The sequence below is a fragment of the Gorilla gorilla genome, chromosome 12 (genome assembly GCF_029281585.2).
Source record: "Gorilla gorilla gorilla isolate KB3781 chromosome 12, NHGRI_mGorGor1-v2.1_pri, whole genome shotgun sequence".
Classification (NCBI taxonomy): Eukaryota; Metazoa; Chordata; class Mammalia; order Primates; family Hominidae; genus Gorilla; species Gorilla gorilla.
The window spans coordinates 47,712,781-47,724,922 of NC_073236.2; the positions used below are offsets into that span (position 1 = coordinate 47,712,781).

The window sequence follows — 12,142 nt, forward strand, 5'->3', positions numbered from 1 at the left end:
CATTTACGTTTCAGGGTTCTTCTAATACAGAATTTAAGTCAACCAAAGAAGGATTTTCCATCCCTGTGTCTGCTGATGGATTTAAATTTGGCATTTCGGAACCAGGAAATCAAGAAAAGAAAAGTGAAAAGCCTCTTGAAAATGATACTGGCTTCCAGGCTCAGGATATTAGTGGCCAGAAGAATGGCTGTGGTGTGATTTTTGGCCAAACAAGTAGCACTTTTACATTTGCAGATCTTGCAAAATCAACTTCAGGAGAAGGATTTCAGTTTGGCAAAAAAGACCCCAATTTCAAGGGATTTTCAGGTGCTGGAGAAAAATTAGTCTCATCACAATACGGTAAAATGGCCAATAAAGCAAACACTTCTGGTGACTTTGAGAAAGATGATGATGCCTATAAGACTGAGGACAGCGATGACATCCATTTTGAACCAGTAGTTCAAATGCCTGAAAAAGTAGAACTTGTAACAGGAGAAGAAGATGGAAAAGTTCTGTATTCACAGGGGGTAAAACTATTTAGATTTGATGCTGAGATAAGTCAGTGGAAAGAAAGGGGCTTGGGGAACTTAAAAATTCTCAAAAATGAGGTCAATGGCAAACCAAGAATGCTGATGCGAAGAGACCAAGTACTAAAAGTGTGTGCTAATCATTGGATAACGACTACAATGAACCTGAAGCCTCTCTCTGGATCAGATAGAGCGTGGATATGGTCAGCCAGTGATTTCTCTGATGGTGATGCCAAACTAGAGCACTTGGCAGCAAAATTTAAAACCCCAGAGCTGGCTGAAGAATTCAAGCAGAAATTTGAGGAATGCCAGCGGCTTCTGTTAGACATACCACTTCAAACTCCCCATAAACTTGTAGATACTGGCAGAGCTGCCAAGTTAATACAGAGAGCTGAAGAAATGAAGAGTGGACTGAAAGATTTCAAAACATTTTTGACAAATGATCAAACAAAAGTCACTGAGGAAGAAAATAAGGGTTCAGGTACAGGTGCAGCTGGTGCCTCAGACACAACAATAAAACCCAATCCTGAAAACACTGGGCCCACATTAGAATGGGATAACTATGATTTAAGGAAAGATGCTTTGGATGATAGTGTTAGAAGTGGCTCAGTACATGATTCTCCATTGGCAAGTAGCCCTGTGAGAAAAAATATTTTCCGCTTTGGTGAGTCAACAACAGGATTTAACTTCAGTTTTAAATCTGCTTTGAGTCTATCTAAGTCTCCTGCCAAGTTGAATCAGAGTGGGACTTCAGTTGGCACTGATGAAGAATCTGATGTTACTCAAGAAGAAGAGAGAGATGGACAGTACTTTGGACCTGTTGTTCGTTTACCTGATCTAGTTGAGATATCCAGTGGTGAGGAGAATGAACAAGTTGTTTTTAGTCACAGGGCAGAACTTTACAGATACGATAAAGATGTTGGTCAATGGAAAGAAAGGGGCATTGGTGATATAAAGATTTTACAGAATTATGATAATAAGCAAGTTCGTATAGTGATGAGAAGGGACCAAGTATTAAAACTTTGTGCCAATCACAGAATAACTCCAGACATGACTTTGCAAAATATGAAAGGGACAGAAAGAGTATGGATGTGGACTGCATGTGATTTTGCAGATGGAGAAAGAAAAGTAGAGCATTTAGCTGTTCGTTTTAAACTACAGGATGTTGCAGACACGTTTAAGAAAATTTTTGATGAAGCAAAAACAGCCCAGGAAAAAGATTCTTTGATAACACCTCATGTTTCTCAGTCAAGCACTCCCAGAGAGTCACCATGTGGCAAAATTGCTGTAGCTGTATTAGAAGAAACCACAAGAGAGAGGACAGATGTTACTCAGGGTGATGATGTAGCAGATGCAACTTCAGAAGTTGAAGTGTCTAGCACATCTGAAACAACAACAAAAGCAGTGATTTCTCCTCCAAAGTTTGTATTTGGTTCAGAGTCTGTTAAAAGCATTTTTAGTAGTGAAAAATCAAAACCATTTGCATTTGGCAACAGTTCTGCCACTGGGTCTTTGTTTGGATTTAGTTTTAATGCACCTTTGAAAATTAACAATAGTGAAACTAGTTCAGTAGCCCAGAGTGGATCTGAAAGCACAGTGGAACCTGACAAATGTGAACTGTCAAAGAACTCTGATATCGAACAGTCTTCAGAGAGCAAAGTCAAAAATCTCTTTGCTTCCTTTCCAACGGAAGAATCTTCAATCAACTACACATTTAAAACACCAGAAAAGGGTAAGTACTTTGTTGTTAAAGTTAAGCACAATTTTTCTTTCTTTTAATGTTTAGCTTGATGCAGACTCTTTGTGGGATACTAACGTTGGGATATAAACGATGCTTTGTGAACACCCCCAAAATATTTGAGCAATTTTTTTTCTCCCTTAATAAGTTCATGGTGAGGTTTCAAAGAGCAAGAGAACTTAGTTAAAGACATTTCAGTAACTGGAAGATACTTCTATCATGCTAGGGCAGAGCAAAAGAACTCGGTACAGTATACGGACTCATGCTTGAATCATGCGCATTAACGTGAGTCTTTTTTTAAAGTGTTCATTTTCATTTGTTCAGTTTCTTTTGTCACTCAGAAAACATGATATTGAGGCTGGGCACGGTGGCTCACTCCTAGAATGCCAGCACTTTGGGAGGTTGAGGTGGGCAGATCACTTGAGCTCAGGAGTTCGAGACCAGCCTGGCCAACATGGTGAAACCCTGTTTCTACTGAAAATACAAAAATGAGCCGGGCGTGGTGGTGCGTGCGTATAATTAGCAGCTACTCAGGAGGTTGAGGCAGGAGGATCACTTGAGCACAGGAGATGGAGGTAGCAGTGAGCTGAAATCATGCCACTGCACTCCAGCCTGACTGAGTGACTGAGTGAGACTTTGTCTCCAAAACAAAAAAAAAAACAAACAAACATGGTACTGAGATGTTCTCATTTTATATGTTATATGTCAGTCTTGCTGATGTATTAAATCAGCAAAGAATGAAACTACAGGGATAAATGAATATGTAAGACAATCAGATTGGTGGTATAAATTGAGGGATTCTGGCTTTTTATGTTTTAAAAGCATATTCATTTTGTTTCCTAAAATGTTAAAAAATGAAATATTCTTTATTTTCTAGGATTTAATTTTAGCCTTTTTAAATCTAATCCCATGGACTTTTGGACTAGCACCCCTTCCTCACAGCCTGAGAGCAAAGGTATAGAACTAGCATTCTCAGTATGAGATAACAGCAGTTTTTAGCAGCTGGTAGCCCTTAGCAAAGTATTAATAACTGTGGATGTATGAAATTAAGTACTTACCACTACAACATGCATGTTAAAGAATGCCAGTTTAAGCAAAGTACCTTTTGACTGGTGGCATGACACCCTTGTTGGTTTGCTTTTTAAAATGTACTGGGATGCTGATTTGTAATGTACTTCATTGCTCTGCTATTTCAGATCTGCTCAATGAAGACCTATGTTTTATCTAATGTTTATCTTTAGCCACTAACGTCTGCCAGTATTCACATGTAGTGGCAACGGCATGTATACAATATGGAAGAGTGTCCCTGTAGGGCTGTTCTTTAGTGCATGGTTTAGAAAAATGTTGTATTTGAAAATGGACCCCATTTTTAACAGCCAGCGTTCTATAGCTTGCATATTATATATGTTGCACAGATCATTTTTAGAAGTGTGGCTACTAGAGTGGAACAAGAAGTGGGATCTGTTGAAGGCCTTCAAGAACAGGTTAGGGAAGTGAAATCTCACCCTTAGTGACCAGTAACACATCTTAGCCACGCCAAACAAGTAAAATGATAAAGTAACAATCTCTGATTTTTTTTTAAGTATACCAGTTTTATTACTAGCTAAGGTAGCTCTTAATCTTTTATTTTAAAGATACGGTCTTTGAGAAATGTGAAAAGTGTTAACTTAAAAGTGGATGTATACTTGCATACAGTTTCTGTGAGCTCTAGGTTAGGAATCCCTGACCTAAGAACGAATGTGCCTATACACTACTGTAGAACATAGAGCCTTATTCTGTTTTGAATCTGATAATGTCATTGTCCCAAGGGACCTTAGAAATGAAGACTTTAGACATGAGTAAACTGAGGCCAAGAGAGGCTATCTGATTTACCCAAGGTGTCTTTACTGAGTAATAGCAGAAGTGGAACAAGAATCTGTATCTTACGGTGTACTGTTATTTCTCCTAGCTAGAAAATGATACTAAGTTTTCGTTTATAACGAAGGAGAGGGACAAATTTAACATTGTAAAAGGAAGGGCACTGGTTCTGCAAAGCAGTGTCATCCAATAGAAATAAAATATAACCTGTGTATGTAATTTCAAATTGTCATTTGGTGCAATGGCTTGTGCCTATAATCCCAGTTACTTGGGAGGCTGAGGCAGAGGGATCACTTGAGCCCACAAGTTCCAGGCTTCAGTGAACTATGATCACATCACTGCACTCCAGCTCTGGGTGACAAAGCAAGACCGCATCTCAAATAAATAAATAAATAAATAAATTTTCTAGTAGCCATATTAAAAAGAATAAAAAGAAACAGTTAAAAATGGAAACAGATGAAAGTAACTTTATTGATAGATTTGATTTAACTCGTTATGTCCAAAATATCATTTTAACTTCTAATTAATATAAAAATTAATGATATTTTACATTATTGTTTTTCACCAAATCTTCAAAATCCAGTGTGTGTGTTTACACTTACTGTTAGCATGTCTTGATTTGGACTAGCCACCTTGTGAGGTTTTAATAGAATGTGGCTAGGCTACCATATTGGACACCATAGCTCTCAGAATGTTTCCCTGTCACCAGTTGGTATACATGGCGTGCTTCATGACTGGCTTACTTTATTAAACTCCTTTAGCCAGAAGTTCTTCTTTACATTAATAGATCAGAACAGGTTGCATATAGAAGTTTTTTCTCTTTCTAATTTTTTGCCCTTTGCATTGATGGTGGCTGGGGATGGGTTGTTTTCAGCCATATGAATGGTCTTAGATTTTATAGTGTTAGCTACCCATAGAGTAACAGTTTTTATTTAATTTTATCTAGTATCATGCTTGAACACAGGCAAACTAGATGCAACTCTAGTCACCTTCCATTCTTGGCAATTGTTAACTTTCCTTACAGGAACTAATCACAGTTGGCTTTGGATTAGTTTCATATGTATACTAATACTTGCTTATGTTCTAAAATTTTTTTCAATTGCTGCAAATGCATGGATATTTTGGTAAACTATTGTATGCTAAGTATAGTTAGGCAACACTTTAAAATTTTTAACCTTTTTAAATTCTAGAAATTTGCAGTAATTCTTTTCAATGACTATTAAGTAAACACAAGATTTTTTTTTTGTTTTCTTTGGTTTTAAATAGATTCTGTGTTCACTTAGGGTTTTTGGTAGAACACTAAATCAGGATGCTAATTCTAATTCATGATTATCGTACATCTCTGCATCAAAGTATATGTGTTTTTTATCAGTATGCTGTTTTAACCTATAGATAGGTTCCATGGTTTTTACTTTCAGGTGGAGTATTAACGTCAATACTTAATACCTTATCTTTGTCAATTTTTTTGACTGGTGTTACAGCAAAAGAGAAGAAAAAACCTGAAGATTCTCCGTCAGATGATGATGTTCTCATTGTATATGAACTAACTCCAACCGCTGAGCAGAAAGCCCTTGCAACCAAACTTAAACTTCCTCCAACTTTCTTCTGCTACAAGAATAGACCAGATTATGTTAGTAAAGAAGAGGAGGATGGTAAAACTTTTGTTATTTCAAAAATCCTCTGTTCCCGCTAATCTTAGTAAAATTGGGAGTATGGTTTAATTATTTTAAGCCTGCCTCTTAGAACTTATCACTAATATCCTTGCAGGTAGATATTTACCCTAAATGTATGTGTAAATGGTCAATGGATATAATGATCAAAAGGACTGCAATCATTAAGCTAGCATTTTTTGGATGGCTAATGTGCCAGGCACATGTTTTGAGGGGATTTAAAATAATTATAATTTTGCTGGAGTCTTAAAGATGTGGAAGAGAGAGAGAAGGCAGACAAGGTTCCAGTGGAAAACTTTGTATGCGGTAACAGTTTTTAAACTGGACAGTTAAATAAAAGTCTCAATAGAATCAGTTGGACAGTGGTATATAGTATTGGGTTATGGGACAAGGAGATCGGAAGATGAACTAAAATGAGAGCAGCTCGAACAAGATGAGAGGCTGAGCTAAAGCTCTAGCAGAAAGAGAGGTATTAAAGACATAAAATTGGCTGCAATTCAAATGTGGAGAGTGAGAAATGGTGAAGTTGGAGGTAGTCCCTAAGCAAGGAAAACCCCCCAAAATTAACTAGAAATTCTTTTAATCAATTGTATTTTAAGATGAAGATTTCAAAACAGCTGTCAAGAAACTTAATGGAAAACTATATTTGGATGGCTCAGAAAAATGTAGACCCTTGGAAGAAAATACAGCAGGTATGTTAAGTGTAAAGGACATTTATAATGCTTTTAACAAGTCTTCTATTTAGAAGGAATAACCTAGTCTGATAATTTCTATAATTATCGATTTTACTATGCCCATGGTGATTTAAAAAACTTAAAACTAACAGGTGAAAATATTCTTTTCTGGGTGGTCCTTGTTTTTCATTAGTATAGGTACAGGTCTTGTTACCTGGGTCTGTGGATTATATTGATGACTACCATTGTTGTAGAGAAGTTGGGCTTCATCTAATTTCGTTTGCTTGTGTTGTACTGATTTTTCAGATAATGAGAAAGAATGTATTATTGTTTGGGAAAAGAAACCAACAGTTGAAGAGAAGGCAAAAGCAGATACGTTAAAACTTCCACCTACATTTTTTTGTGGAGTCTGTAGTGATACTGATGAAGACAATGGAAATGGGGAAGACTTTCAATCAGAGCTTCAAAAAGTTCAGGAAGCTCAAGTAAGAACATCTCTAATAAATTTTCCTTCTAGTTCCATTGCCTTTGTTGATGCAGTAAACTTTAGAATGTTCTTATTTATTTATTTTTGAGACAGAATTTTACTGTTGTTGCCCAGGCTGGAGTGCAATGGCATGCTCGTGGCTCAATGCAGCCTTCATCTCCCAGGTTCAAGTGAATCTCCTTCCTCAGCCTCCCGAGTAGTTGGGATTACAGGTGCCTGCCACCACGCCTGGCTAATTTTTGTATTTTTAGTAGAGACGGGATTTCGCCATGTTGGGCAGGCTGGTCTCGAACTCCGGACCTCAGGTGATGCACCTGACCTGGAATGTTCTTACCAAATAATAATAATGGGTTGTGGCTACTAAATGGGTTTAACGGTCTAGACTAATCAGCTATGGCCAGGAAAAAGGAATTTTAATTTTGTTCTACACAGGGGCTATATGCCAAAAGCTACAAAACACTGATGAAATAAAAAATCTAAATTAATGGAAAGATATATACTGTTTATGGATTGGAAAACTCAAAATAACTAGAATATCAATTTTCGGAAATTGATCTATAGATTTAACACAACACCAGTCAAAACCCCTCCAGGAATTTTTTTTTTTTTTTTTTTTTTTTTTGTGGGGGATGGAATTTCGCCCTGTCGCCAGGCTGGAGTGCAGTGGGGCGATCTCTGCTCGCTGCAACCTCTGCCTCCCAGGTTCAAGTGATTCTCCTGCCTCAGCCTCCCAAGCAGCTGGGACTACAGGCATGCGCCACCACGCCCAGCTAATTTTTGTATTTTTTTAGTAGAGACAGGGTTTCACCATGTTGACCAGGATGGTCTCAATCTCTTGACCTTGTGATCCACCCACCTTGGCCTCCCAAAGTGCTGGGATTACAGGCGTGAGCCACCGCGCCTGGCCAGGAATTCTTTATGGATGTACACAAGTGAATTCTAAAATTTCTATGGTAAGAAAAGATTGTACATTTGTTACAGTTGATGAATCTACATTGACACATCATCACCTAATGTTTTTACCTTTTTGTCAAAAATTTTTAACTATTGATACAATCGTGATTTTTATTAAATCTGTGAATGACATTGCATTTTCAAATGTTCAGAAAACTAACTTTGCATTCCAGCGTAAACCTCACTTGGTCATGGTATAATTTTGTTATGTGGTTGCATTCAATTTGCATAAATCTTGTTATAAATTTTTGGGTTTATATTTATTAGGATACTAGTAGTTTTCTGATACTGTCTTTGGTTTCCATGTAAGAGTAATGCTGGTTGGGCTCGTGATACGTGTGTGTAGTCCCAGCTATTTGGGAGGCTGAGTAGGAGGATTGCTCGGGAGTCCAGGAGTTCCAGGCTGCAGTGCGCTATGATTGTGCCTGTGTATAGCCACTGCTCTCCAGCCTGGACAACAACATAGTGAGACCACCTCTTAAAAAAATGCTAATACTGGTATCATAAAATGAATTGAGAAGTATTTTCTGTATTGCTGTTTTCTGGAAGAGACTTGGTTGTTGACTTGGTGCCATTTTCCCTTTAAATGTTGAGCAGTTTTTACCAATGAAACCACGTCTGGAGTTTTCTTAAGTTTTAAAAAATACTATTGATTTCTCTTCTTTATTATTTCCTTCTTGCCTTGGATTTTGCACTTTTTTTCTAGTTTCTTTTTTTTTTTTTGGCTTTTGAGACAGTCTCGCTCTGTCTCCCAGGCTGGAGTGCAGTGGCATGATCTCAGCTCACTGCAACCTCTGCCTCCTGGGTTCAAGCAATTCTCATGTCTCAGCCACCCGAGTAGCTGCGATTATAGGCGTGGCTAATTTTTGTATTTTTAGTAGAGACGGGGTTTCACCATGTTGGTAAGGCTGGTCTCGAACTCCTGACTTCAAGTGATCCTCCTGCCTTGGCCTCCCAAAGTGCTGGGATTGCAGGCATGAGCCACTGGGCCCGGCCTAGTTTCTTAATTTAAAAAAAAGCTTAAATTATGAATTTAAGATCATTCTTTATTTCTAGTATAAGTATTTAATTCTATAAGTTTCCTTCTAAGCACTTCCTCGCTGCAACTGGCAAGTTTTAATATGTGGTATTTTCTCTTTCATGCAGTTTGAAATATTTTATTTTCCTTGAGACGTTCTTTTTGATCTGTACGTTAGATGCTACTGTGCCATTTCCAAATATTTGGTGATTTTCCTTCTGTATATCATTCTCTTATTGATTTCTAGTTTAATTCCTTTATGGTTTATGAAAATATTTTGAATAATTTCAGTTCTCATAAATGTGAGGTCTGTCTTGGTGAATGTCTTCTGTGCACTTGAGAAGAAAGTAGAGTCTCTTTTTTTGTTGACATTGTGCCATTGGCAGTTCCAGTTTTTTTGGGCTGCTGTAGCACCCAGGCTGGGTTACAGGAGTGGCAGAAAAACTCCATGTGGATCTTAACCTCCAGATTATCTCTCTGGTCCCAAGATCCTTATTCTTCCTGTTTTTATCCACCTTTCTAAGGCTTCTTAGAGGTGCTCTGTATGTTTCAGTGTAGGCATTTAGTTATAGGTTTTGAGGAGAGATAGGGTGAAGTGTGTTTATTCTATCTTCTCCAGAAGCCCAAGTTCTCAATTCCCTTTGAAATAGATTATATAATCTGTTTTGTAAATTAGTATTTAAGTGGCATAGTATTTTGTGACTTCCTCTTTGCAGAAATCTCAGACAGAAGAAATAACTAGCACAACTGACAGTGTATATACAGGTGGGACTGAAGTGATGGTACCTTCTTTCTGTAAATCTGAAGAACCTGATTCTATTACCAAATCCATTAGTTCACCATCTGTTTCCTCTGAAACTATGGACAAACCTATAGATTTGTCAACTAGAAAGGAAATTGAAACAGATTCTACAAGCCAAGGTAAATCTTGATATATGTTTATCATGTGTTACATAAGGGATACCTTATATTTGAGAAGATAGACTTTTAAAGGCTGATCCTGAAAACTCCCTTTAAAACACATTTTGATAGGTATAAAGGGGCATCTTAGTAGTAGTAGTAATAATAACCAGAAAAAATATACTGTCTTGCCAACAAATAAACATGTTTTTATTGATAGAGTTGTGGTTATTAGGGAATACAAAGCATTATGATTCTGACCTATTTTCCTGAGTTTAAAAGACAATAGTGTTGTTACATGTAATTTCCTTTGTGATAGTGTTTTCATTTAAATATTGTTTGAATTATATTATCACTCAAGCATATTCGAAGTGTTTTAATTATGAAGGAATTGTAGAAATATTATAATAGGGATTTAAGAAAGTTTTATGGTACTACTTAAATGTTTCTTATTTTCTCTAATACTTTTAAAGCTTGTTAAATTAATTATTCAGTTACAGTAACATATTTGGTATTGCTTTCTCCCTTTTTCATTTCGATTTTGGGGATGGAAGTGGGAAGTTTAAGTTGTATTGCTTTGTGTACCTTACCTACTTTTTAAAAATAGCCTTCAGTGTCACAAATATTACATTTATAGGCATTTGAGAGTCTTAATGTGCTAAAAGAGGAAGACGACTTCATACCTAAAACCTCATACTAAATAGTTCTAGTACAAGGTGTTTGATTTATGGAATACATTTTATTGAGGATATGTGCTTAAATGGTTAATGCAGTTCAGAATTCTGTTCTTTCCTCCTCTATATTTGCACTTTTTTCACAGCTCCTGCCACCTAGAAACACATAAAACTTTTAGAAATTACCTTCAGATGTGATGTTATGTTGGAATTTGTGGCTTCACTGATGTCGTTTATTTTTGTTTTAATTTATGAAATAGCCTGAAATCAAAGGGTAATGTGTCAGTAAATAAGAAATATAGTAGGTACACTTACACAAAAAAATCCCAAAAAAATACATAGGCTCCTTGTTTCTCAGTGTAGCCTTTTTGAAGTATTATGTCAATATTGGACACTAAAGTGAAAAGTAGTCAGTACTCACATATCAGGAGGAAACCATGCCTAAATAAGCCTTATGCATTAACATTCACTTCTCACTACCACTCATTTTTATTCACCAAGCTCTTGTGTATTGAATGCTTACTTTAGTTAATTTAGATTGTGCTTGTTAAAAATAGTATTTGAAACTGTAAATGCCTTGCAGTCAGTTTTGTTTGTATCCACAGGTTTTCATAGGGAATCTTTATACTTTTGTAAATTTCCAGATAATTTAGAGTTTCAATCTTATTTTCTCTAATGTCTCAAAGCTTGCCAAATTAATTATTCACTTACAGTAACATTACTGTAGGCCCAGTTATGACCTGTGAGACCCAGATATTGATATATTACAAATATTTTTACAAGTGGGTGATTCTAATGTGTTCCCAGGGTAGAGAACCACTTTTTTGAAATAATTTTGAATTCTTCTGCCACATGTCCCTTGGGGTTATTTTTTAAATTTTTGCTTTTGGCAAAAAAGTTGCTGAACAATTTTGTTTTTGTTTTTGAGACAGGATGTCACTCTGTTGCCCAGGCTGGAGTGCAGTGGCATGAACACAGCTCACTGCTGCCTTGACCTCCTGGGCTCTAAAGCAATCCTTCCACCTCAGCTTCCCAAGTAGCTGGGACCACAGGTGTGTACCACCATGCCTAGCTAATTTTTACATTTTTTGTAGAGACAGGGGTCTCACTATGTTACGCAGGCTGGTCTCAAACTCCTGGGCTCAAGCAGTCCTGCCACCTTGGCCTTGCACAGTGCTGGGATTGTAGGCATGAGCCACCGCACCTGGCCCTGAACAGTTATTTTTGAGCCCCCAAGTTGGTATCTCATCCAGATCAGTGGTTACTGTTCTCAGGAAGTTCCCATGCAACCTGTGGCTTTTGTTCTCAGATCATTCGTTTGCAATACAATTATTTCATGTCCTTAAGAATTTTTGTCTTTCTGTCTCTTTTTTTTGAGACGATCATTCTGTTGCCCAGGCTGGAGTGCAGTGGCGCAGATCTCAGTTTACTGCAACCTCTGCTTGCTAGGTTCAAGTGATCTCCTGCCTCAGCCTCCTGAGTAGCTGGGATTACAGGCATGCGCTGCAACACCCCGCTAATTCTTTTAGTATTTTTAGTAGAGATGGGGTTTCGCCATGTTGGCCAGGCTTGTCTCGAACTCCTGACCTCAAGTGACCAGCCCGCCTCGGCCTCCTAAAGTGCTGGGATTACAGGCATGAGCCACCACGCCCGGCCCTCTCTCC

General features: G+C 37.5%; 1 protein-coding gene across 3 annotated transcripts in view; it reads left to right on the forward strand.

Annotated features, from left to right (window-relative positions):
• LOC109025447 (RANBP2-like and GRIP domain-containing protein 2) overlaps positions 1–12,142 on the forward strand; it is a 109,557-nt gene that overhangs the window by 40,509 nt on the left and 56,906 nt on the right. Inside the window, exons 20-25 of one of the 3 annotated variants that reach the window (XM_031007934.3) lie at positions 15–2,238; positions 3,122–3,199; positions 5,583–5,753; positions 6,371–6,463; positions 6,752–6,930; positions 9,621–9,825. In XM_031007934.3, coding sequence (XP_030863794.3) covers positions 15–2,238; positions 3,122–3,199; positions 5,583–5,753; positions 6,371–6,463; positions 6,752–6,930; positions 9,621–9,825 — 2,950 coding nt within the window. The remainder of the gene's footprint in view (positions 1–14; positions 2,239–3,121; positions 3,200–5,582; positions 5,754–6,370; positions 6,464–6,751; positions 6,931–9,620; positions 9,826–12,142) is intronic. The other 2 variants (XM_055378312.2, XM_063695690.1) reach the window with 2 other exon arrangements.